Source organism: Epinephelus lanceolatus, chromosome 22, assembly GCF_041903045.1.
Source record: "Epinephelus lanceolatus isolate andai-2023 chromosome 22, ASM4190304v1, whole genome shotgun sequence".
Lineage (NCBI taxonomy): Eukaryota > Metazoa > Chordata > Actinopteri > Perciformes > Serranidae > Epinephelus > Epinephelus lanceolatus.
This window is the reverse complement of record NC_135755.1, coordinates 25,873,790-25,897,657: the sequence shown is the minus strand read 5'-3', so window position 1 is coordinate 25,897,657 and position 23,868 is coordinate 25,873,790. Positions and strand designations below refer to the sequence as shown.

Below are 23,868 nucleotides of genomic sequence, written 5' to 3'. Positions count from 1 at the left end.
CAGTGACCCTGACACATTTTTATCACACGCACACAGGCAAACACACACCCACTCACAAACACACTTGGGGACAATGCACGTCAGTGGGGTCTCCAATGGCCAAAGGCTGCAAAGCACTTAGAGTTTTTCTTTTAAAAGAAAAAAAAAAAAAAAAGAATAAAACAACAACAAAAAAAAGACAGAACAGTGCACATAGAACGGGGTGACTTTTTGAATTTTTTTCTGCATAAGAAATCTGGGTGAAGACGGAGAGATTGAGCTTGACTTGAGGATTGTTTTAAAAACGTTTTCTGCTTCTTAACCCTCTGCTCGCTACTGGCAGAGAGCTCCCGGTAGTACCGCCTCCCTCCGAGGGGAACGTTTCTTTCACGATTGTAGGGAAAGAGTGCAAAAAGGTGTCAGAGCAGCATTGGAGGCGCCGCTCTCTCTGTGAGAATTCTTTTTTTTTTACATTAAAAATGGTAAGATAATGATTGATATAAATAATGCCCTGTATTACGCCTGAGAGATTTAGTTTAAGACTAGGTTTAAAACACTGTGAGGGGGAGAAGACGATTGCCTATGTGCTAGTTAAGTGCTATATTTTTCTTCTAGTCGATTCTATTTAAGCTTCTACTGGGCCACTGGACATGAAGTTAAAAAACACCATGCGTCCAATATTTACTTGAACATACTCTACTGGGCTCTCCCCTGGGGAAGTATCTCAGGAATTGACATATGTGCATATCGTATATACATTTGTACAAATCTACTACTTATAAAATACTTTCTAAAGGCTTGCTTGAGCCTGTCTGGAACTGATTTGGACAGGTCTCACTAGCATTAGTCGGTGTGTGATTGTTGCGCAGGTCACAGGCCACTTCACTGATGTGTTTAAGGCATCTACTTGGGAATTGCATTCGGTGACGTCTACAATAGTACGGCGTAGTGTTTGATACGAGCGTGCAACGGTATCCGTCGTCGGTTGCAGCTTTAAGGGATCTATGACGGAACGCAAAATGATTTCTTTCAATGATTGTCATACTCAAGTCAAGCCGTCTCTCCTGTGAAAAATGAGCTCCTTCAAGGTCACATGCTAGCACCCCAGGTGGAAAGTTGAAAGTAAGAGTCACAGTAGACCAATCAGTGACTTTGCAGCCGTAGAAAGACCAAGGGTGCATTTTTTTTTCCTCATAAGTACTTCTAGAAAAATACCACCCCTCCCCCAAAACTCCCGAATTCAAAATACACTGGAACACGTCTCACCGTCATTCGGTAGGCCTATACACTAAAGAAAGAAAGAAAGAAAAAAAAAAGACCTTGTCATACACTGCATAGAAAGCAGTCCCCACTTTGGTCAATAAAAAAGGAAAACACCCACAACAACAACAACATCATCAACAACAACAACGACAAACAACGATATCAACAAAATAAATGCATTACAATATTGTCTATCTCCAAACTAGCCTCTAATAATTGACGCATCTATAAGCACTACCTACATAGGCAAAACTTGGTATTGCATAATTTTCATAATTCTGAATTCCACCCTCCACAATAGTAATTGGAAGATGAACAAAATGAGCATTGAAAAATAAGGAAAACAAAAGATGATAGGTTATTAGAAAAACCACCAAAATACTGGGGAAAAAAAAAAAAAAAATGCTGGTTGATTACAAACTTTAAAACGGCAACTATACACAGCCTTGATATGCAATGTAACTGTGAGATAGAGTAGTACATGAAGTTAAAAATCAACAATTTCATTCAGAGTACAAAACAATTCTTATCATAAAAATGTTAATTTTTTTCTATAATGATAAATGCAGCAAAAACAAGTGTAGTGATGTCTCTATATTCAAAGGCAAGGCACGTAATGTGGACTATATGTCATCGTGCAAATTAAGAGTATTGGAGAGATTTTCCTTGTATAAATACGTCTGGACTGGAGAGGCAATGGCTGTGAACATGCCGTGCACAATTCTAGATTTCAGGGATATGCCACCACCTGGATTCATAATTTCAGTTTTCAACCTCTTCCACTGTAGAGTTAACCTTGCACAAACTGTAGCTTTACACATAAGCCAACTGTACATTTGCATGAATTGTACATTTCCATGGATTAACACTTTGCATTCCATATATATTTTTTGTAAACATAAGCTTTAGAAGCTGATGGCCAAATGCATATGCTTTTGATCTTATCTTGAACATTTAAAGAAAAAAAAATGAAATGCCATTTTTACACACTATGTGTGTGTCATTTCTTTACTTATGTTCGGTTATTTTTTTCCCCAAAAATAAATAAAAAAAGAACTCCCCATAATGATGGGAAGGGCTCAAAAGAAGTGCTGGTTTTGCTCAGCGCTGCACAGGTAGCTCAGTGCTTGCCTTCAACTGCCTTTCACGCTTGATGTTTTTCTCATGTGAGAAGACGGATATGTGACTGAAATCAATTTCAAATGTTTTCTTAAACATTTTACCCATAAAACCATTTAATATTTATCCCCCTTCCTTTAGAGTCTTAGGGCTGACAGACTGATAGCTTCCCTTCAAAAAATTCAATTGCACTTGCCTCTTTCGAGATTTTCTTATTCTCCGTCTTTTTCTTTTTTTAAATCCTTTTGTAAAGGAGTTTCAAATTCTTTAATGAGGGGTCCAATCTCAAGCCAAACATTTAGTGTTTTTTGAAAACCGCATCAAGAGTTCTCAACTCTCACCGTAAGTATTTACGTTAATTCTTGAAGTAAGTAGCAGTAAAAGAATAAACAAAGTCAACACATTTTCTGAACAAAGAGTCGTATCACAGTAAACTGAAATCAAACGGAAGAAGAAACACTCTGAATTCACAACTTTTTTTGTTCCTATGGTGTACACAGTGAATCGTTTGACGTGGGAAAGCCTCTTTTCAAGAGGTCTGATCGGAGAGCTTAGAGTCTCGGAGCCATCCACCAGGCAGAGGTTGTCGGTGCGCAGACCTCTTCACATGTGTGTGTGTGTGTTGTAAATCAGGATTTTACATCTTCCCCCAACATGGAAAAATAGTAGGAATTGCCGCTAAGAGACTAGAGTGTCATGCAGTAAAACATTAAGGCATCTATACATCACAGTATTTGAATGGATTGAAAAGTTCTGCAAACGCAACAACTGACTGGTGGCTGGTGGATGTGTGGGGCTGGGCGGGGTGAGGAGACAGCAGACCTGAAGCTTTTTCTTTTTTCTTTCCTCCAAACCCTCGTCTTCACTTCACGGCCAGTGTCCTTCATGGGGGGGACGGGAGCTGGGGGGGCATGGGAGGGGCGAGATTGGAAGTTGGGGGGACGATTGTGCAGCTCGTGCTGCTTTGCTGGTTTCATCCATGGCTGCGGACACCTGTAGTGCTGGCTGTGCACCACCAACACCCCCACCCACGCATCCACCCTGGGGGTCATCCGGCCTCTGCGTGTTCAGTTTCCTGTCTCAGCGGGGACCAGGGGCTCACCAATGATGTTTATGCTGTAGTTCTGGTGGACATTTGTTGGCAGAATCGGAGTCCCGTTCGACACTTGGAATGGAACTAAGCTCGCCCAGGTACCAGGACTGTGGAGACAGGGGAAAAAAAGACACAGAGACAGACAGAGACGGAGAGATTAGTCATATGCCATTAATTTGTTTGTGCAGCATGCAGTCAAAATCAGATTCTTTCTTTCAATTATCCTGAACACTGCTTCGCTAACAACCAGCATCACTGCTCTGCTGACAGTCATCAGGGTTCAAGGTCTTATTTTCTGTTTTGTTCAGACAGAAAGGGGTAAACAAAAAGAAAAATGGCAGCACCAGCTCATTAATCTAAGCTGAGGTGATTCCACTTGATTCCCAGTGAAGGACATCATGTGAGAGGGCCGTGACGCAGGCTTCTTCTCTGCATTCACAGCAGTATAGAAAAGGGGGAGAGTGTGATTGGAGGTGGAGGAGAGGGGGGAGTGTGGGTAAAAAGTGGTGGTGGTGGTGGTGGTGGTGGTGGTGGTGGTGGTGGGGGGGGTGTCCCTACACAAAGCTGTCCCATCCCTATTCATCTCACGCTAATGGCAAAACAACACAGTGATTGTTCCTGGGGAGCAACGGTGCTAACTGAAAACGCGAACGGGAACAAACAGCATGTTGTTCCCGTGGGGTGCTGCACTACGTAGATGTCAGATAATTAGCCCCCCACCCACCCCTTTCTACCCCACAGGCCCCAGTGTGCACTCATCTAACACCCTCCCACCTCTCACATCGCCCCCGCTAAGTCTGAGAATACCTGTGTCGCACATTTTCTACCCGATTCACCAATAACTAACTTTTTACGACGTGCTTAAGTGCTGCACGGCAGTGGATAAATCCTGAACGGATCAAGACTGACGAAGAAGAGCTGGAAAGAAGGATGACAGCGGTACAAAGAAAGTGAGGAAAAATGTGGAAAAAAGTGGAATGTTTAGGGAGAAGAGAGACGATGGATGACAAGGAGGAGAGTTGTTTTCGGGAGAAAAAAAAAAAAGGCTAAAGGCTAAAATGTGAAGATGCTGGTTCGGACGCTGACATCACCGTCTGCGATCAACCAGTCTGCATTTTATACAAATCACTCGTCACCGCTCTTTTACTGAAAACAATGCAAGTGCAAATTCAATTCACCTTGTGGCCTAAAAGAGTCGGACTCTTTAACAAAGGCTGAAAGAAAGACAGACGAGAAGAAGTATTCAAAATAAAAACAAACAAGTTTTAGATCGTGTTTTAGTGTGCAAAGAGTTAAAAACAACCTCAAGGCTAATCCTCTCTAGCAGTTTTTTTTCTCCCTGTCCGGCCCGTCCTCATGCTATCCTCTCTCTCCTGCTTTCTTCCCTCCCTCCTTCTCTCTTTCACCCTGCCAAAAATCATCGGACAGGAAAGGGGGGATTAAGTTTTTCCTACCTTGCTGAACAAAGAGCACACAGAGTGGCCAAGGGCTGCAGCTTTCCCTTTTTCCCGTTTTCGCTTTCTTTCTTTCTTTCTTTCTTTTTCTTCCTCCCTCTCCCTCCTTCCATCTTTCCGTGTTTTCTCTTTCCTTATGAGACTCCTCTCAGGTAATGGCTTACATTAGGGGGACCACACAGCTACAAAAGCGGACTCGCAGGGCCTTTGTGCGCACTAAACCAGCAGATCGGTTTTAATCTTGTTAAAATCGATGGCTGTCAGTCCGTATCTGCATCCCATAACCTAAAGCTGCGCTGGGCAGGATTTTTATGTAAAGAACTCCTCTGCTATCAGGATAAATCACAAAGTGTGTGTGGCTGTGTGTGTGTGTGTGTGTGTGTGTGTGTGTGTACCGAAGTCCTCCCATCACTGCTGACTGAGATTTGCCGAACTTTGAATACAAACTGTCCTAAAAAAGCGGCAAGTGAGCGCACCATCCAAACAAAGTCAGACTCTTCAGTGATTTAAGTTTTGCTTGTACCTTTTAAATCATTTGGTGTGATTCAGTCACGTACAGGCTAAGCTTTTTGGTGGCACATTACAGGAATTCTGGGTACTGTTGTTCCAATTTGTCTTTTGCTGCAATCTGGACTCGCCAAGATGACAAAATTTGCTTCAAAATGCCACTACTTGTATATTTTTTTGTCTCCATGCAAGCTTTATGTTCCTGCACTCCAGGCATCTTTGAACACACACAAAAAAATCTGACCTCCATTGCTGTATTTCCTTAGGTAACCTTCAAGATGGCCTCCCCTTGCCCTGTCCAAGCTTCCAAACCTCACTAATTCTACTCCCTGCAAGCACAGCCCGGGCATACAGCGTGCTTCGTTTAAGGATTAGCTCCCTAAATTAGATTATCTAATGGCATCTTAATGGATTGCTGACCCATTTCCTGCACAATGGCAACATGCAAGTCTGGCAGCATTTTAATTTGGGGGCTAGTACTGAAGAGGCATTGCACAGCGCTCAGTTTAAAGGGCAAGCGAGATAAAAGAGAAATCTGACTGATTCCATCTATATGTTTACGTGAATAATCCATCAAAGAGGGGGGTGGGGGGTAAAAAAAAGTAGAATGGAATTACCATCCCCATCTTCGTAATAAAATTAAATAAATTCAGTTGGGATCTATTTTATCTGTGCTCATTACTGTACACTCACATGGAGAAAAGAGGAGGAGTTAGGTGGTGTGTGAGTCAAGTAAGAGACCTCGAGCTGCTGTGGGGGACATTTTTTCTCTGCTACCTCCACTGGCCTATTAGGAGGCCTATTGAAGGGGGTTCTGCTGCGTGCATGTGTGTTTGCAAAGGAGTTTGTAACTTCAGCGGGCACAAAATGAGCTACACACACACACACATACACACTCACACACAGATGATCTACACTTGCATGGAAAAGGGGAAAAGGGAGACGTTAACAGGAAAAGGCTTAGCTCAGCTTGCTCGCCCTGCCATGGTGAAATGGTTCCCCCCAGAGAGGGAGAGATACAGTATGGAGGCAGAGGGTGGGGGTGAAGGATGAAGGGGGAGGGTGGACTTTCTGTAACTTTAAGTTAACGAGAGCAAACCATGACTTCGGCATAAAGTCAAACAAAGCTAAGCTTGTTAAAATGTGGAAAGTAAAACATCCTCACGTGGCTGAAAAAGCTGACCTGAAATGACTTCTTTGATTCAACACTGTTGGACTTCCATTCCTCTTAATTAGCTTCATCAGTGTTTGTGTTGTGAAATGAGAACATTTTGTTTTTATTGGGTGTGAATCAAAAAGGAGAGCTATGTTTCAAAACCCGGGTCAAATTTGAAACAAATAAAGCTCTGCAAAATCACACAAATATCTCTTAAGCATAAATACAAAGCACTATTGTGCAGAAAAATTCTGTCAGATAAAATAAACCAATCCTAAAATACAGCTCAAAAAAATCCAAAGCTCAGAGTAAAAAAAACCAAAAAACTAAAAATCTGACAAGGTAAAAACACTTAATTAATGGGAAAGGTGGCAAAAAAAAATGCAAAAGAGAAAAACAGATGAGGGAACAGAGAGATGCATCTCTATGGCCGACTACATTAACAATAACAGCCATTAGATAAATTAGATTCATATGTGAGATAATATGTGACATGTGAATTTCTAAACTGTAAGAAAACCATTTATTATATTGGTGTTACTAACTGGAGCTTGCATGTGTGTGTTCGTGTGGTGCGACAGAGAGAGACAGAGAGAGACGGCATGAAAGAATGAAAAGGTTACCTTTGCCAAGTAATCCCCAAAGTGTCGTCAGTGGCACTGGGGCCATAATGCCTGCCGTTTTGAGTCACGCTCCAGTCACACTTCCTCAGCTGTCAATTGAAACCTAGCAGTCAGATCACTGGGCCAAGACAACTTCCACTTCAGATTACAACTACAACTCAACACTGTATACACAAATGCATGCAGAAGACCCTAGGGCAGGAGCAGCAGGGATACAAGATGACTCCGAAATGAGTCCTAGCTGTTACTGACAATGTAAAAAAAAATAGTGAATGGAGTTTAATATCTGCTGGGGGGGGGGGATAACAGTAAAATCAAAGCTATGGATAAAACAGACAGAAAGAAAAAGCATGCAATCACAGTTAGTGGTGACAGCTAACCTGGAAGTAAAAAACTGAGTTAGTTAGTCACATGTGAGTGGCATCATATCCGTAGTTCATCTGTGTCATCCTTTTTAAGATGGTTAGCCAATGAAGCCATGCAATCCGCTGGATGCATGCACCCTGTCGATAATCATTGCTTCACTGTGAGTGCACTTTCAGAATCAAGAAGGAGTACGCATGCCCTCAAGCATGCAGACTTCTTTTTTCATTAGCTAACTGTTTTTATTGATTAGGGGGTCAAAATTACAATGGAGTTAAACAGCACGCTCACACACATACACACATGCACACGCACACGCTAACCCCCCTTTCCCTCCCCTCTTAAGACATGCCAGCCTTACATACAGATTACAAATTACTGCAACAAAAAAGCCACACACAAACTGTGTCTCCTTTGCATGCATTATGCGAGCGCATGTGTCGGCAATCCAGCTGAGAGCTATCTCTGCCAATACCAACCTAACCTTGCCCTGTGGTCAACACATTCATTTAGTAATGCATCGGGATAAAACTGCAGTGTTAGCACTCTGCGTGCAGTGGCAGACGTTTTCGCAGAGGCTCTTAAGAGGGATTTAATCAGATATACGCATACGCTGAATATTCAAAGCCATTTGCAGCGGTCAAGAAATGTGTTCTTTCTCCTCTGAGCACCTGGATGAACACATCAGGGAATGGTGATGGTTTCCCACTTAGGCTATACTTAAATACAGTGATGTGTTTTTGTTATGTGCCTTGATTTTTTTATATGGAGCAAATGCAAAGTAGTGGCAAGAGACAGAGAATTTAAGAGGTAAATCTCAAAAGCCCTTTCAATGATGTAATAGCCTTCCATTATAATACAATTTAATCTATTAGTTTGACTTAATCAATAGCTGCTGAATAAAACTGAATAGGAAACAATGCATCTTGTTCCATCCAGTGTTTGTATTCAGGGAAGGTTGGGAGACGAAACCCCCACACCGCTCCCGCGCTCTCCAGCCCTTGACAAAAGCTTGGAGAGAATGTGCGGGTTGGGCCAGACGCTCGGTGCCACCGCTCCTCGAGGGGCTTGCCATCTGTCCGCTGGCACCGGCACATCAGAGTGGCACGGGCAGCGGGGAAAAAGGGGAGGATGGAGCCGGGGAACGTTAGCAAACAGATGCGGGCAGATTGTGGATTAGGATCCTTCCTTAGATAATACCAAATGACATCTGATCACAGATCTTTCCCTGCGGAATGCTAGATGGTGGCATTCCCTCGAGGGGTTAACCAAGGCGAGAGATGAATGGAGGGTTTTCACACATTCGCTGCCTGGGAATCGTAGAGCAGGTGTGGGAGCGTGTGGTGGTGTTGTTTTGTTTGTGGGGTTTTTTTTTTTTCATTTTTGAAGCCTACTGTGTGTGTGTTGTGTGTGTGTTCCCAGAGACTTCTATTTTAGTAATGCCACATTTTAAAATAGGCACTGCTCTGAAAAGTAAATTGTTTTAAGCTTTCTTACCAAGTTATTAGATGACAAGGACAAGGAGGTCTCTCTATATAGGCCATATTATTAAAACAATTCCAGTGTTCCCGAAATTAAATTGCCTTTCTTCTCTCTTTTAAAAGAAATCAAAGGTAGCTCTGACAGTAGCAGAGCTAGATAGCCTCTATCCATCACACAAACAGACAAAGCCCACGCTTAAACTCTCTCGCCATATGCGTGTGACGTGTTTCCCTTTCCTACCAGGCCTTGCGAGAAACAGCTCCAACCACACTCAAAAGTGTTGGTAAGCCTCACGGATCCCACACAATAAACATCCCCATCGCCAGACGAGGACAATGACAGAGTATTTGGTGAAAGTGTTTAGTCCTGAGGGACTTGGCTCGGTGTCGGCCTGCTCGGCGAAGGCCAGATCCCAGGCCGTTAAATCACACAACAGAAAACAAAAACAACTGTGACAAGCAGAAGCATGATGAATCAATGAAAAGAGTGTTTAGAGTTCCTTAAGCTGATGTGAGCACTTATTCATCTGGATATAGCATGTAATAATAACGTTCTAGAAAGGTGTCACTGTTGTGCTTACCAATCTTTCATTCACTCTTTCCAAACTGCACATGTCCAGAGATATCTGAGCTGCTGTGTTTGTCTTTGCTCGGCCTGAAATACTTTTATTTTGTCTTGTCTTTGGATAATTACAAATAGTCAAATAAAAATAACAGTATTTTTTTATTGGATTATCATACTGTGTTTCTGAGGAGAGTATTTATATATCTGGCTGATTTACAAATCTAAAACAAAAAAAGGCCTTATAGCCTCTGGGGGCAAAGCTTTGGACGCCATTCAGTGGCTCACACAGCTCCGCTCAGACTGCTGCTGTCTTATGTAGTCACTTTGTGCCTCACTAAAAAGAAGTAGCAGGGCTACAAGAAAAAATGTGGAAGACAAACTGCGCGACATCAGCCAAGTGAATCCTCCCTCTCCTCCTCCCTCTCCTCCTGAGTGGAATAAAAGCATCCCATGACTGCTGACAAACATTCACCGCTGTATTTTTATTTTTTTTTTGCCTCGTCTGATTTTAAGAAAAAAATGGGGAGCAAGAAAGGCAGAGAGAAAAAAGAAAGACAGAAAGAGGAAACAGAGGCCAGCTTTGTCATTTTTACTAAACATAAAAAAAAAAAAAAAAAAAAAAAAAACGAGCTGAGGAGAAACCCAGCGATCATTATGTAGCCGCGTGCAGATGCATTCAATTAGTTGTGGTTGGAAAAGCCTTGGCCTGAGACCAGCGCTTTCAATAAGACGGGGTGGGGGAGAACACTCTCTCCCGTCCGACAACACCGCAACACTCCTAACCTCACAGACACACACAAACACACACACACAAACACACACACAGGGTGACCACATCTGCCCTAGGAGCGCTGCTGGGGCAACCGCGTGACGCCAACGCTAAGTATTCAGCTTGTGTACCGTAAATGAGTGTACTGATTACACGTGGTAAGTGTGTGTGTGTGTGTGTGTGTGTGTGTGTGCGCGCGCATGTGTGTGAGTGTTTTTAATGTAATGTGTGAAGGAAATAGAGCTGAGCACATTACACTCTCAAAGACACCCACATGTCCCATCCATCTTCTGAGTAGTGGCAACACAATGACAGTGAATTTCCTGACTTTCTTTAAAGAAACCTGAGGAAATCGGTGCCATTTTCTATTCTAGACTGTAGCATTTAAACTTTAACACAAAATGATACCTTCATCAATACTGAAAATATTAGAGAACATGTAGTAGTGCTGTTGAATTTAGATGCATCTGGATGGATTACTGACATGACGTGAATTCTACACTGCTTACAAAGTGTATTTTTCAAAGAATTTTGCTATAAAAAAATGGATATAATCTCAGATTCAGCTAATGGACATACTGAGGACATGAAATGGTGCAACATTTAAGGATATTTCAACAGTCCTTGAAAATAAGACTCAATCAGAACTGTTAATAATGCTAAAACTAACAGCAGTAAATAAAAAATAAAGAATAGCATTGCATTTAAAGCAAAAAGGATTTGATTATCACTAGAGCCTGCTATCTTTAGCCGTGTTGAGGCTCAGTCTGAAAAACTTGCTAATTTGTTATGCCAATAGTGAATGCTAAGCTTGACCTCAGCCTACGAGTACTCTGATCTGTTCTAGAAACGCTCTGATCTAACGAGACAGTTTAATGCTTCCAGCAAATCAAATTCAGAGTGCGACAGGCTTTTGCAGAGGGCAGGGATTTCACATCTGATGCGCGGGGAGGGAAATGGGGGACAGAAAATGAAAGAAAAGGAGGAGCAGGTGAGCTGAGTGCTGGAAGGGGGGATGATCTCACCTGTTGCTGGTGGAGGAAGGCGGGATCTCTCGGGCTCAGGCCTACAAAACGGTTAGCCGTCGGGGTGCCAGGGGCTGAGTAGCCTGGGTAACATGCCATCACAAGAATACAAATACATGCTTGCATTACAATTAGCATTTCAGGAGTGTAAACATAGATGTTGTTCTTATGCACACTAACTTTATGTCAGTTATATGTCTCTGTTAAAAAAACAACCAATAGTAAAAACGTTCAAGTGGAGTCCCACAAGGCTCAACTTTGGGCTCACTCCTATTCTTCAATAATTTTGTCAACAAGCATGGGATAATTTTTCATAAATCCTTTTTTCTACTGTTGTAATGTCTTTTTTATAATTTCGTCGTTGTATTTCATACTGTCGTTCTTGTTGAATGTCATATATAGTAAAGAGCAACTTAACACCAGCTGAAAATTTGATTACAAGTCACCTTGCTTCATTGATGTACATGTGTAGTCAAGGGTGGTGTGCAGTAGGTGATGGGTATTTTATTAGTGCTGGATAGAACCGACTCACCTTCTGTGGATGTGGTGATGGGCTTGGTGTCTGGCATGGAGAGCGAGACGGGTCTCACAGCGCCGTGGTGTGGGGAGGGAGCCAGAACTGGGGTGAAGTGACCTGGGACCTTTCCTACCACCTGACCACTGCTGTTAGGCTGCAGGCGGGGCACAGACGAAAACAAAACACGATTCAGAAGAAGTATTTTTATTTCAAATAATTTTTTATTTTGTCCAGATTTAAGGAATGTTCCTGCCAAACATTTGTTGAGTAGTTTCCTCCATCTCTGGAGTGTATCAGCTTTTGTTTTGGGTTATTTGGTAAGATGAGAGCAGTTGAGAAAATTCACATTCTGATGGTCATAAATTTACAAATATCTGCCACTCATGTTTGAAAAATAAATATACTGAAAGAGGAAAGATGAATTAAGGCAAGAAGCACAGGCAATCCAAAAGTACGAACTGCATTTGTTTTGTCTGCCACCAAAACCTAAAACTCCATCTGAGGACAAGCAAACTGTGTCCACTGACTTATGTTTACAAGCTCTTGTTCGCTTGTAAATGTGCAGTTGGGCAGATCTCAATAAAACAATACAAGCATGTAACAAACTACACTTTTCCACAACGGTTAGCACTAAACAAACTTAATGTCCTATTCTCGTTTCTGGGGAGCTGGGGTTAACTCCTCTTAACTGCTTTGTCCGCCCTCACAGACCTAAAATCAACAACAAAAGGTGACTGGACCGCTCACTCTTACACTTACTGCTCCTTCTGAAGAAAAGATTTTAGTACTTTCAGTCGCTGTGCTGTCACAGTTATTACTAAAACTCTGGGGGGCACGAGCAACAATAGATCCTCAGTCACCGACGATGGATTTCCTACATGATTTTAAACAATGATTTTAATGGCGCTCATAAATGGAATTTAGGAGGACTCGGGCATGAAAAGGGAGAGCTGCGGAGTGACCTGTTACAATGGTGTGAATGTGTGTGAGTACAGAGAGCGAGGCAGAGGGACTATATATATAGAGAAAGAAATAAAGGAAACTAGTGGGAGCTACTCTTTCAGACGGCTGGAGACTGTCTGGGGCGTTCATTTCGGGGCCGCCCCAAGTTCAAAACTCAAACAGGCCTTTTTGGAAAAGAATTGTGTCCACAGGGTTCCCTTCGATGTGAATAGAATGTTTAATTAGAGTGTAATATAATCTGCGTTAAAGCAAGCATAAAAACATTCTGGCACTCGTCCATGGGATTATAAGCGCTGTGTTATTTGCTGAGCCTCCCCTCCCCTCCCTCCCTCCTCCACCCAACTGGTCTTCTCTCTTCCCTACCGGACCCCACCGCACTAGCTCGACACCACCCCCCTCTCTCCTTTCTCCAGCACCCCAGCAGAGGGCCAGTTAATTCTGCACAAGAGCCGGGCCCCGGCAACGGCAAATATTTACAACCTTTATCATTCCCCGCGGTTTTTCTCTAGAGTAACAACCCCCCCCCCCAACCCCTCCAACCCCTCTAACCCGCTCCCTGCTCTGGAGATGGAGCCGTCTACGAGGCCTTTGTTTACAGTGAGAACAGTGGGGATATAAAACTCACATAAATATCACACGGCTCTCTCATCTATAGAGACGCCTGCTCTCTCTCCAACACACTGGCCACTGTGTGTACCCAAAATGTATAAAAACCCTGAGCTGTTTGATTTACTACAATGTCTCGATACAGTTTTGTATGTCACGTGTGACTGCAATTGCAGTGGTTGACTTTTTTATAGAGACATCGAGTTGTTTTTTTTGTTTTTTTTTGCAGGACTGCAAATATAAGGCTGAGAACACATTATAACGTTAGCCACGAGCATTATATCAAACTGAAAATATATCGTTCTCTGTCACATGAAGTGGCCCGCAAAGTTCTGTCTGGGGTTGCCTGCAAAATGAAAATGATTTTATTCACCATAAATTATTTTAATTAGTTAACTCTTTATGATAGCTACTTGTAGCTAATTGTAGGTTTCTGACCAATATTATTTCCCTCACAGACACAGCCCAGTGCTAAATTAGAGATGTGTCCATCCCGGGACAAAATACTACCACATTGTGGTCAGCTAAATGGCTAAAATGTCTAATTTGGGGTTCATAAAATGATCGTTTTTTTTTTAGATTTTCCAGAGGAAAGCACAGACAAAAAGCTGTTTTACAAACATGTGATTCTAATGACATAATGAATGACCAGGAGCAGGTTTCAGATAAAAGAAAAAACAAACAGAATGACGTTTCTCTACTTGCAAACGCACCAATGAGGCAGTAATGAAATAATGACAAATGCATGCTGTAATTTCTCTTAGGTCAGATGGGAATAGAGCCGAACAAGATAACAAAAGGAATACTCCAGGCCATGAAACTCTTGCCAAACCAGCCTCCGACTTCTGGCCTACAAACGGGCTTCTTCAAAGACAAAAAGGGGGAAAAAAAAGAGACTGACCTGGCTGCTCTGAGGGCTGGACGGGTCGTATGACGGCACGTAGCTCTTGAGGGGATCAGCTGGGTTGAGGTGGGGTGGGTAGCGGATGGTGGTGTGCGAGAAGTAGGGCGAAGGCGCCGGGGGCAAGATAGCCGAGGCCGAGAACTGCAGGGGCGAGTGTGGAGGGGGGCTCCTCGTCGATATAACTGCAAGAGAGAGAAAGAAGAGTGGAGAGGAAGATAAAGATTGAGTGTTTGTGAGACAGAGTTAAGATAAAGCGATCATCATTGATCTGAGAGGCTAAATTAAGTATCGACAGAGATTTTTCGACTGCGTTTATGAGGGGGAAAAAGTCGATTAAAGCTCCAGATTTTAAAGAGAGCTGGTGGTTAAAGTCACCGGTAACTTACCACTGTGTCCTACACCTGTTAGGCCTGGGTGATGAGGCTGAGGGAAAGTGCTGAGTCGTGGTGAGGAGTCCTGCGGGGAGGTGGGGCTGAACAGCGGCTTCTCTGGCTTCTTCATGGTGGGAGAGGACATGTCTGCTGGTGGGGAAAACACACACAAGCACACACAAGCACATGAATGCAGGCTCGAGGTCAGAACATCTGTACATGCCGTATTAATTATTCACACTCTTAAAAGTTGTAGAAGTCTTTGATCATTTCTTTGGGCGGTGGCCATACCCCCCCCGGTAACTGTACCAGTATAAGTCTATGCACATCAGATAATTAGGAATATTTACTGTAAAATAAGAAACCAAAGTGTATTAGTATGCGATTCCTTCACTCCATATTGACATTGTTTTCAACTATTCTATATACTTCAACACATTTGCTGAAAGTCAGTTATGACTTTTAGTTTTGGTGTGACTAACGATTTTCTGTGGCCCCATCTTGCCACCCCTAAAAAATCTCTGGGGGCACTACTGCTACTGCTACTACTACTAGTTGAGAGAAACGTGAAGATTTTGACCCAGCTGCTGTGTTGTGTTTAACATTTTCTCCAGCAAAATGAAATGAAATGACTTCACTGGTGCACAGAAACAAATACTGCAACTTTTTTTAAGCATAAACTCAAGGTGTGTTGCTGAAAATTAATCAAAACATTTTCCTCCAGCTCCCACTAATGCCTCCTTTTCTCACGTATGAAAGGAATTAAGTGCCAAAAAATGAATTATGGATAAAATTAAGCAGAATTTGATCTGTCTGGGATTTGTATTACCAAGATCACCCTGCCTTTACCAAATGCAGCAAACAATGGAAAATGCATTCTGCAAATTACAGACACGCAAAAGGTCAAAATCACTCCTAATCTCTGGAATCATTGCAAATCACTGGACTTCCCTAAAAAATGTGAGTCCTGTGAAAATTCGGCTTTTGTCATGTCTGCGCAGACAATTAAATCCAGTGATCTGATGCACAGTTGTAAAGCAGCCGGTCGCTCAAATGGGATTTAAGAATTTCAAGACCCTCACGTAATCTTAAATAGAACATTACACTGTAACATCTGCTCGCCTCGGCCTTACACGGTGTCTGACAAGCTACTGTAATTCCCCATGAATAATCCTGACAGCTCGGCGGAGGACGTGAAATTTGTTTAGAAAAATTTGTGCAGTTCTATAAACTAAAAAGTATGCACACAAACTCTAACAAGTTGCTCATTATTGCCACTCCACACTTTCATGAGCAATGTTCTGCTGACACGGCTGTGCGGTTTTCAATTTTCCATGGTGAGACACACTGTCTGAAGGGAACGTGATAACAAATAGATGCGAGAGGCAATGGCCTATGTCTGCTCGTGCTTCTTCTATGAACATTCATCAAGTGCTTTTCTGGTCTGTCTCAGATTCTTGGGGTGTATAACTTTCAAATCATCCATCTCTTTCCCCCTCAAAATAAGCTGTTGTTGATGCATTTCCATAGTATTAACCGCCCTATCCCTCCCACAACAGGGAAGGATCCACCCGAGAGACGGGAAGAATCACTCATCTCCAGTGAAAGAGAGCAACAAAGGTGGCTGGGATTCAGGGGGATTTCCCACTCTGAGGTTGCAAGAGGATACAGGCTTAACTGCTTTAGTTTTTGTTTCAGAGAGAGAAATACCTTGGAGAAGATTGATATCACTGCTTAATGTTTCCATGTATAAATAGGAAATATTTTCTGCGATGGAGGCATTCAGCTTTTCCTCTTCTGCTAATTAAATCCTCCGGAGAATCAACCGGACTGCCTCGGGAAATTAAACTGGACAATTAATTACCAGATATTAAACACTTTGAATAGTTTAAATAAAAAGTCCAGCCTGAATATGCACCTTCATATAAAAAAAAATCCCACAAAAAAAATCCTAATTCATGCAGTACTTTCCCAGAGAAAAATACAAGAAAGAGCAATTTCTTCCTCTACACGGAGAGGTTTTTGTCGAACGACAACCATGTGCGAGAAATGACCGCATGGCACTTGGGAGGCCTCATATGGGTTTAATATCGCCCCACTTCTCATTTATTCTCTCCTGACAGAATAATGGCTGTCTTTGGAGACTTTCCTACCCACTGCTTTCCCTTTCTCCTCGCCCCAAAGCGTCTAAGTTTACGCAGAGCAATGCTCTCAGGCCTTGTGCAAAGGGACAGGCTGCATTTTCGTGTACCCACATTGGGCTGTGGTGGAATCCCACCAGTGGTGTGTGTCTCGCGTATCATCTGGTGTTTTCCTCTCTCGGCCTGCCTACTTATTATATTGAAATAAAAAGAAGATGTCTGGGTAGAAAAACAAAAACAAGGAGGTGCACAAAGTAAAAACAAAAGGTTAAATCACTCTTGATGAGAAAAATCATTTTGTTTAACAAAACGTTTCCTCCCACCTCTGCTGGTAAAATCCAGGGGCAGTGCAGGCAGCAGAGTGTGGAGAGAAGTCAGCAGAGAGTGAGAATGATCCGGAAACACGGGACAGTGAGGCCTTAATTAAAAGGGTGACGGGCTCTGCTCTGCACCAGGAGACAACGCAATGAGACATGCGAGCTGTCCCATGAGGATCTCGCTCTCTCCCTCGCGCAGAAACAAGCATGCAGGACAGCTTGTTCCTCCGATACACGCATCTCTACTTTTTCTTTTTTTCCCGGATCCAGTAAGCCCTGTGTATGAGCTCGTTAGGTGAGCTTCCCTTCTTACCAGTCCTGTGCCTTAAAGGTGGCACATGACCGTCAAAACTCAACTGATGGGGGAATTTCTCTCAAGTTCAGCCAAGACGTATAGCCTGATTTCCTGATGAAAAGTCACCTGACACGTTTGCCCTGCGGGGCCAACAGCTCTACATGAGGTTTAAAAATAGGGATTTCTCTTTAAAAGGTGTTTCAGCTATCTGTATATGAAGAGAACGAACATTTAAACACTGGCAACTTGCATTTGTATAAGAGTAGAATTCATATTGTGAGTTTAACTGCAATGAAACTAATCAGAGTGCCGTTTTTTGTTGGATTCCAAGTCGCGGATTTCAGCTGGAACACTTTGTTCTCATAACGGACACTCTGTGTTGTGGGATCCAATGTTTCCTTTGTGCAAGCGACAGGTGTGAGGGAATACAGATTTACATTCAGACAGCGGTTCAAATGGGTTGAAACATTTATATGGCTGGCGATGCCAGAGGCTATCTCTGTCATGGTATGTATTTTAAGAGGGTTGAACAGGTTCATGTGCAGAGAAACCAGATGCAGTTCATCTGCAATGAAACGGGTGGCGGCATTGATGTACAGTAGCTTCTGACAAGGCTGAGAGTTAAAGAGAGTTCAGCTGCTGTTAAAAAACAACGTGAGGTGTTCGCTTTGATCACATCTATTTGCATGCGATGAGGGTGAAATGAGTAACGCTCTCCTGTCCCTCATTAAATTCTGTCAACGTGCTGCCGTGCAGCGCGCGACTGTGGTCGCACAAGGGCTGTTCCCTCATCTCTGAGTGTTTGTGGAACTGTATGAATGCGACAGAGGGTGTTACTGACAAAGTGCATCCGAGCCTGACAAAGCTCACACAGGTAAACAAAGGTGGGCAAATAAAAACAGGAAAATCACCTCCGTCTCTATCGTGCCAGTTTGCCCGACTGCTTGCAGGTGAGCTGGGTGACGAGTAGAAGTCAGGTCCTGTCGGGCTGGTGTCCATGTTCTCCTCCATGTTGACGGTTTTGGGCCTTTTGCTGTGGGACATGGAGAAGTTTAAGGTTTAACATAGCCAGTAATTTCTGGTATCACAACTTTCATTATTGCGAGATGGCGTCTGAACTTATTTGGGCCAGGTGTGGATGTGTGGCGAAGATTAACTTGCAACTGTGTGAAGGTTTAGTTAAAGGGACAGTTCATCCCAAAATCAAAAATCCATATTTCTCCTCTTACCTGTAGTGCAATTTATTATATTAGATTGTTTTGGTGTGAGCTGTGGTGCTCAAAGTGCCAAAAAATCCATTTTAAAAACTCAACAGCAATGTCTCTTTCTAAAAATCATGACCCAGTTATTCAACATAACCTGCAGTGTTTGTTGTGAGCAGTTTCATGTACAAACTAGTTTATTCATACCAAACTACACCCACCAGCCATATGACTGCGCTGAAGAAAGCGTGCATCTACTGCTAGCTAGTTGATGTTACAGCTCAGCCAAGGAGGATGCTATTAACATTTAAATCTCAAGCACAAGCCTTTTGTCCATGAGTAGATGCACACTGGATGGTGGGTGTCGTTTGTTGGAAAGAAAATAGTTCCTACATGAAACTGCTCAAAGCAAGGTCTGTGGATTATTTTTATTTTATTTTATTTTATTTTTTTTAAAGATATTTTTTGCCTTTAATGGACAGGACAGTTAAGTGTGAAAGGGGGAGAGAGAGAGAGGGGATGACATGCAGCAAAGGGCCACAGGCTGGACTCAAACCCGGGCCGCTGCGCCAACAGCCTTGTACATGGGGCGCCTGCTCTACCACTAAGCCACCGACGCCCCGGTCTGTGGATTATTTTGAGTAACTGGATCATAATTTCTGGAAAGAGACATTGCTGGTGAGTTTCTCAAATGTTTTTTTTTTTCGTTTTCCTTTGAGCACCACAAGCCGAGTGCATTCCATTATGTTCAAAAGAAGGCAGAAAGATATCTCCAAAACTCGGCAACTCACACCAAAGCGAGCCTGATATATAGCAACACAGGTAAGAGGGACTTTGGGAAATACACATTTTGACAGAAGATGGATACCACACTCATATCTGCATGCTAAATATAAAGCTAGTGCCAGGACATGGTTAGCTATTGTACTGACTAAACAAACAACACATAACATGATAATTATTTCTGTGTTAATAATAATAATGTACAATGTTTCTGCTATGATGTTATAATAGAAGGACATCTGTCCCCCAACTTTGTCCTAAAAGCTCTGTTGCTCTGACTTCCACTGACCTGCCGGGAGGGGAGGACAGGGAGCGGTGCAGCCCCACGCTGGAGTTCAGGTCATGATAGTAAGGTTGGCTGGGCATGTCGGCCATGGAGAAGTTTACCGCAGCACCGTGGGTGATGGGCACTGTAGAGGACACAGAGAAAACAAAAGAGAGACAGTTACGCTGTAATCACTCTGAAGACGAGAGCTCAATGTCAGCAGTGTTGCGAGATGGAGCGCTGTGTCTTTCCCCTATCCTCGCATCTAGAGACGCGCAATTAATTGCACAATAGCCTGACTGACTGTTATTGACGCTTTGTGTTTAGAGGCCCTGTGTATCAGATTAAGAGCTCCCTGTTCACAGGTTAACTGTCTGACCATCACAGGCATTTGTGCTGAGCAGTCTGATTAACAAGTCACTGCTTCCCAAAGTGGCTGTTGGTAGGAACATTTATATGAGAAAGTTTACTGTAGCTGCCTTTTCTAAGTGTGGGCAGATCTTAATTGAATTGAATTATTATTATTATTGAGTCCAGTCTTATGTGCCACTAAGACGACACTATGGAAATATATAGCAGTAAAACAACAGTGTATTTCATAGCTAAAAGCACAAAAAGGAAGCTATTTGTCGCTAAATAAAATAATTTGCAACGCATCAAAAGTTGGATGAGCTCCACATCTCAAGGAAATCTCAGTAAACCAATGTCACAATCACCAACATTTTCCTCCCCTCTCCACGCTGCAGTATAATACTCAGCAGTTTCCTCACACAGTGATTTACAGTGGGTAGTAGGTGTTGTTTTTCTCACTGCGGTCAAGGTGAGGGATATTGTTTCAAGGGAGGCCGGGCCGGTGTTTACAGAACAAAAGGAGTTCACCACCCATCCTCACTCTCTCCCTCTCCCTCTCGCCTGCCTCTCTATGTCTCTCTCTCCCCGTTCAGTGTGTGGCCCGCGAGGCAGCCTGCAGCTCGAGCGGTTGGTTGGTTTGGAGTCGATGAGAGGATGGAGTGTGTGGCGCCGTCTGTTGTGGTCTGAGGTTCACCACTGGCACGATCCCTCCGCCAGCCTCCGCCCTGGCAGCCCACTGTAGCCCTGGCAAAGGCCCCTACCCGCTGCTACCCATACCGAGCTGTCTGTGGAGGAATGCATCCGGCTCGAGGACGCTGAATACAAGACCATTGTTTTGATTTTTTTTTTTTTTTTTCATTCATGGCTGAGGATACCCCCAGCCATCTCTGTCTGTGCTGGTTTCTCTTTCTCTCTTCTTGGCTCGGCACAATATTTGTGCTGCCACTTGGCTGCCCTGCCTGTCATCTCATTTAATAATTTGAGCTTTGACTTTTAAGCTCACATGAAAAAAAAAAAAAAATGAAACAATGATGCTGCAAATCATTTGCCACACAGCACCTCTTCCAGCAGATTACCTCATCTTACTGTATACGGGGAAAATGTTCTGTCTTCACAAATTTACATTCACTCATTTGCCCGTGCATGCCCGTGTTTTCTGTTGACAAAAAATCTCGCAGTCGAGGCTCCTGTTGCATTAATGAGTGTCCTCGTCGAAAAGCTGGATTGCAAGTCAGCCTTGAACTCCGCAGCTCCCTTTGATGGACTTCAAAGAATGTCTCAACAGCCTGGAGAGTCGGGAGAGAAGCGCGATGACGGACGAGCGGCTGCTTAGATATCTTCCCAGGGAGTGACCGGCTGAGTGAGTGACAATTCCTGTGTGTCCGTCGACCTTTTTAAAATTCCAGCTCGACTTCAGTCGGGCTTTAGCGAAACCAGGCTCGGTCACATGAGAGCAAACACGCCGGCGCAGCGGCCATCTGGTCAGGGGGCAAATTAAACACTAAACAAAAACACAGCTTTTCAAAGGATTTTCAGTCTCTGAGCGTCGGAACGAGTGGGGTCTGCCTTTCAGAGCGTGATGTAGGAGACAGTTAAGACAACCTGGTCCATGCTCGCACATCAGAGACACTTTGACACAGCAAGTAAACAGAAACCAAGGTCAGCTTTAAATACTATGAGTTGTTCTCGGTCCATTGATATGTAAATGCACAAAACAGAATGACATTTTTGGACAATTTTGAATGTAGAAATTCTACATTTTAATAGTCAAAAGTTGAAGGGGATATGACTGCAGGAGGAACACGCTTTAAAAGATCATTACTCTAAGGCCACAGCTACAAAATATTTTCATTATCTTCTTTCTTCTTATCCTCTCAAATTATTTGGTGTATAAAATGTTGAAAAATTGTGAAAAAAATAATCAAAACTTCCCAGAACCAGACATCTTCCCCTAAATATTTAGAACATGAGCATTTGTCCCCCCCAATAAAAACATGTAACTAGCAGAGGACTTTTATTTTTACAGAATTAAAGATATTTATACCATAAATTGGAGCATAAAAGGGACAAATCAGTGCATACAAATTCACCAGAATGCAGTTTGATGGCCGAGGACTCCCAAACCTGTGTCATATGTCTACCCCCCAGTATTGAAACAAAACCTACGCCCTTGCTTGTTTTGTTAATTGATTATTAAAATAGTTGCCAAATAATTTTCTGCAGACTTGACTTAGTTTAAACCCCCTCTAAATCCAGTTTCAACTGACACGGACTTGAACTGCACTTCAGTGTTTCCTACAGCAGCGCTAAACAGGAATTACACAACACTCTGAGTCTAACCACAAGACCGGAATTGACTGGTATACACTGCAACGCACAGACAGCCAAGCACAGGTATGCGTCTTTTAAACACAGGTTATTGGGGGTGACTAGAGGCTTTGTGTGCCGCAGGCATGTTCCAGAGCTAAAGTACAGGAAAACGGCACCTCAGGGTGCCCTCAGTTATCAGAGGCAAGGGGACTGCTGGAAGAACAACCGTCAGCGGCTTCGCGGAGTGCAGACATGTCTATACAGATGTACACAGGCTCGTACAGACGGCAGTCAAGTGTTCTCTTATTGCAAAAACAGACTGGCCAAACTGGATTTACCACACTACAGTTGTGTGGTGGATTTCAGTAAATACACAGAGGATGGGATTCGTAGAAAAGCTTTATTCTTACACACTAAATAATCACCTAAATAAATCAGTCTTGTCTTGCATGTGAGCAAAACACAAGAACAGACTCTACGGTGTTTGCACTTTTATTACCTGACCTTTTCTCAGGACTGCATGGGCGTGTGCAGACTCTGATTGACTGACATCTCCCTGAGTCTCATATTAACTAGGTTGCACCTGTTAGGGCAGGGAAACTTATAGCCTCTACATTCTTTTAAGTACTTTGTGGACTTTGGTGTCCTGATGTGATTCCCAGCACAGCGCCGCCCCGCTTGAGCAGAGGTTGAATCAGTGATAAGTGAAAGAATACCTGAAAACACCTAAAATTATTAAAATAGGACAGTTGATGTAATGTACTTACTTCTGGACACTCGCACCAGTTCTGTAACACTGAAGACTCCTGATTTGATGAAGCTGTCTTCCAAATAGACTGTGGAGACAGGGGATACACAGAAAATGATGCAATCATTATTACTGTGATGATTATTATTTATCAAATACATTCATACTTTGAGAGTTAGTGATTTTACCTCCATGCTGCATATTTATTTGAATGCAAACAGACACACTGGGTTCAATATAGGTAGCAACAGGATGAGATTTTCACAGTACAATGACCATCTCTGAGAAGTATGTTATAATTTCAACGTGAAACCATTTTTAAAAAATAGAAGTATGTGTAAAAAGTCTGACAAGCAGTGGATGAAGAAGGGAGATACAAACACGAGTAGGTGAGATTCTCCTTCAGCTTATATATTTTTTTCTATTATCTCGATGAGCAAATGTACACAGTATGATGACCATCAATTTTCATTCCACCTTTTACCTTGAAAACGGTTGCAACTACAATCTTGTTTGGCATAAAACTGAAACGGACTATACAGTATATTCTCTCAGGCTGAAACCCATAGACAAAACCCTAATATCTTGTTTTCAGGTGCTCCACAATCTCTCTTTCCCCCTTTTTTTTTTTTTATAAATTTGTGACTTTTTTTTAATAACAATTCATACACAGTAGAGAATGCAAATATCCAGATATA

At 42.8% G+C, this 23,868-nt stretch overlaps 1 protein-coding gene across 8 annotated transcripts in view; it reads right to left on the bottom strand.

The window, feature by feature from the left end:
* Positions 1-2,585: 2,585 nt before the first annotated feature.
* Positions 2,586-23,868, bottom strand: part of LOC117245767 (nuclear factor 1 B-type-like) — a 65,943-nt gene continuing 44,660 nt past the window's right edge. For 2 of the 8 annotated variants that reach the window (XM_033609248.2, XM_033609247.2), the window contains exons 4-12: positions 23,190-23,258; positions 19,786-19,906; positions 18,423-18,544; positions 14,774-14,908; positions 14,385-14,569; positions 11,930-12,068; positions 11,398-11,480; positions 7,195-7,283; positions 2,586-3,561 (exon numbers count right to left, since the gene is read on the bottom strand). In XM_033609248.2, the coding sequence (XP_033465139.1) occupies positions 3,429-3,561; positions 7,195-7,283; positions 11,398-11,480; positions 11,930-12,068; positions 14,385-14,569; positions 14,774-14,908; positions 18,423-18,544; positions 19,786-19,906; positions 23,190-23,258 (1,076 nt within the window). In that variant the 3' untranslated portion in view covers positions 2,586-3,428. The remainder of the gene's footprint in view (positions 3,562-7,194; positions 7,284-11,397; positions 11,481-11,929; positions 12,069-14,384; positions 14,570-14,773; positions 14,909-18,422; positions 18,545-19,785; positions 19,907-23,189; positions 23,259-23,868) is intronic. The other 6 variants (XM_033609249.2, XM_033609255.2, XM_078164820.1 and 3 more) reach the window with 3 other exon arrangements.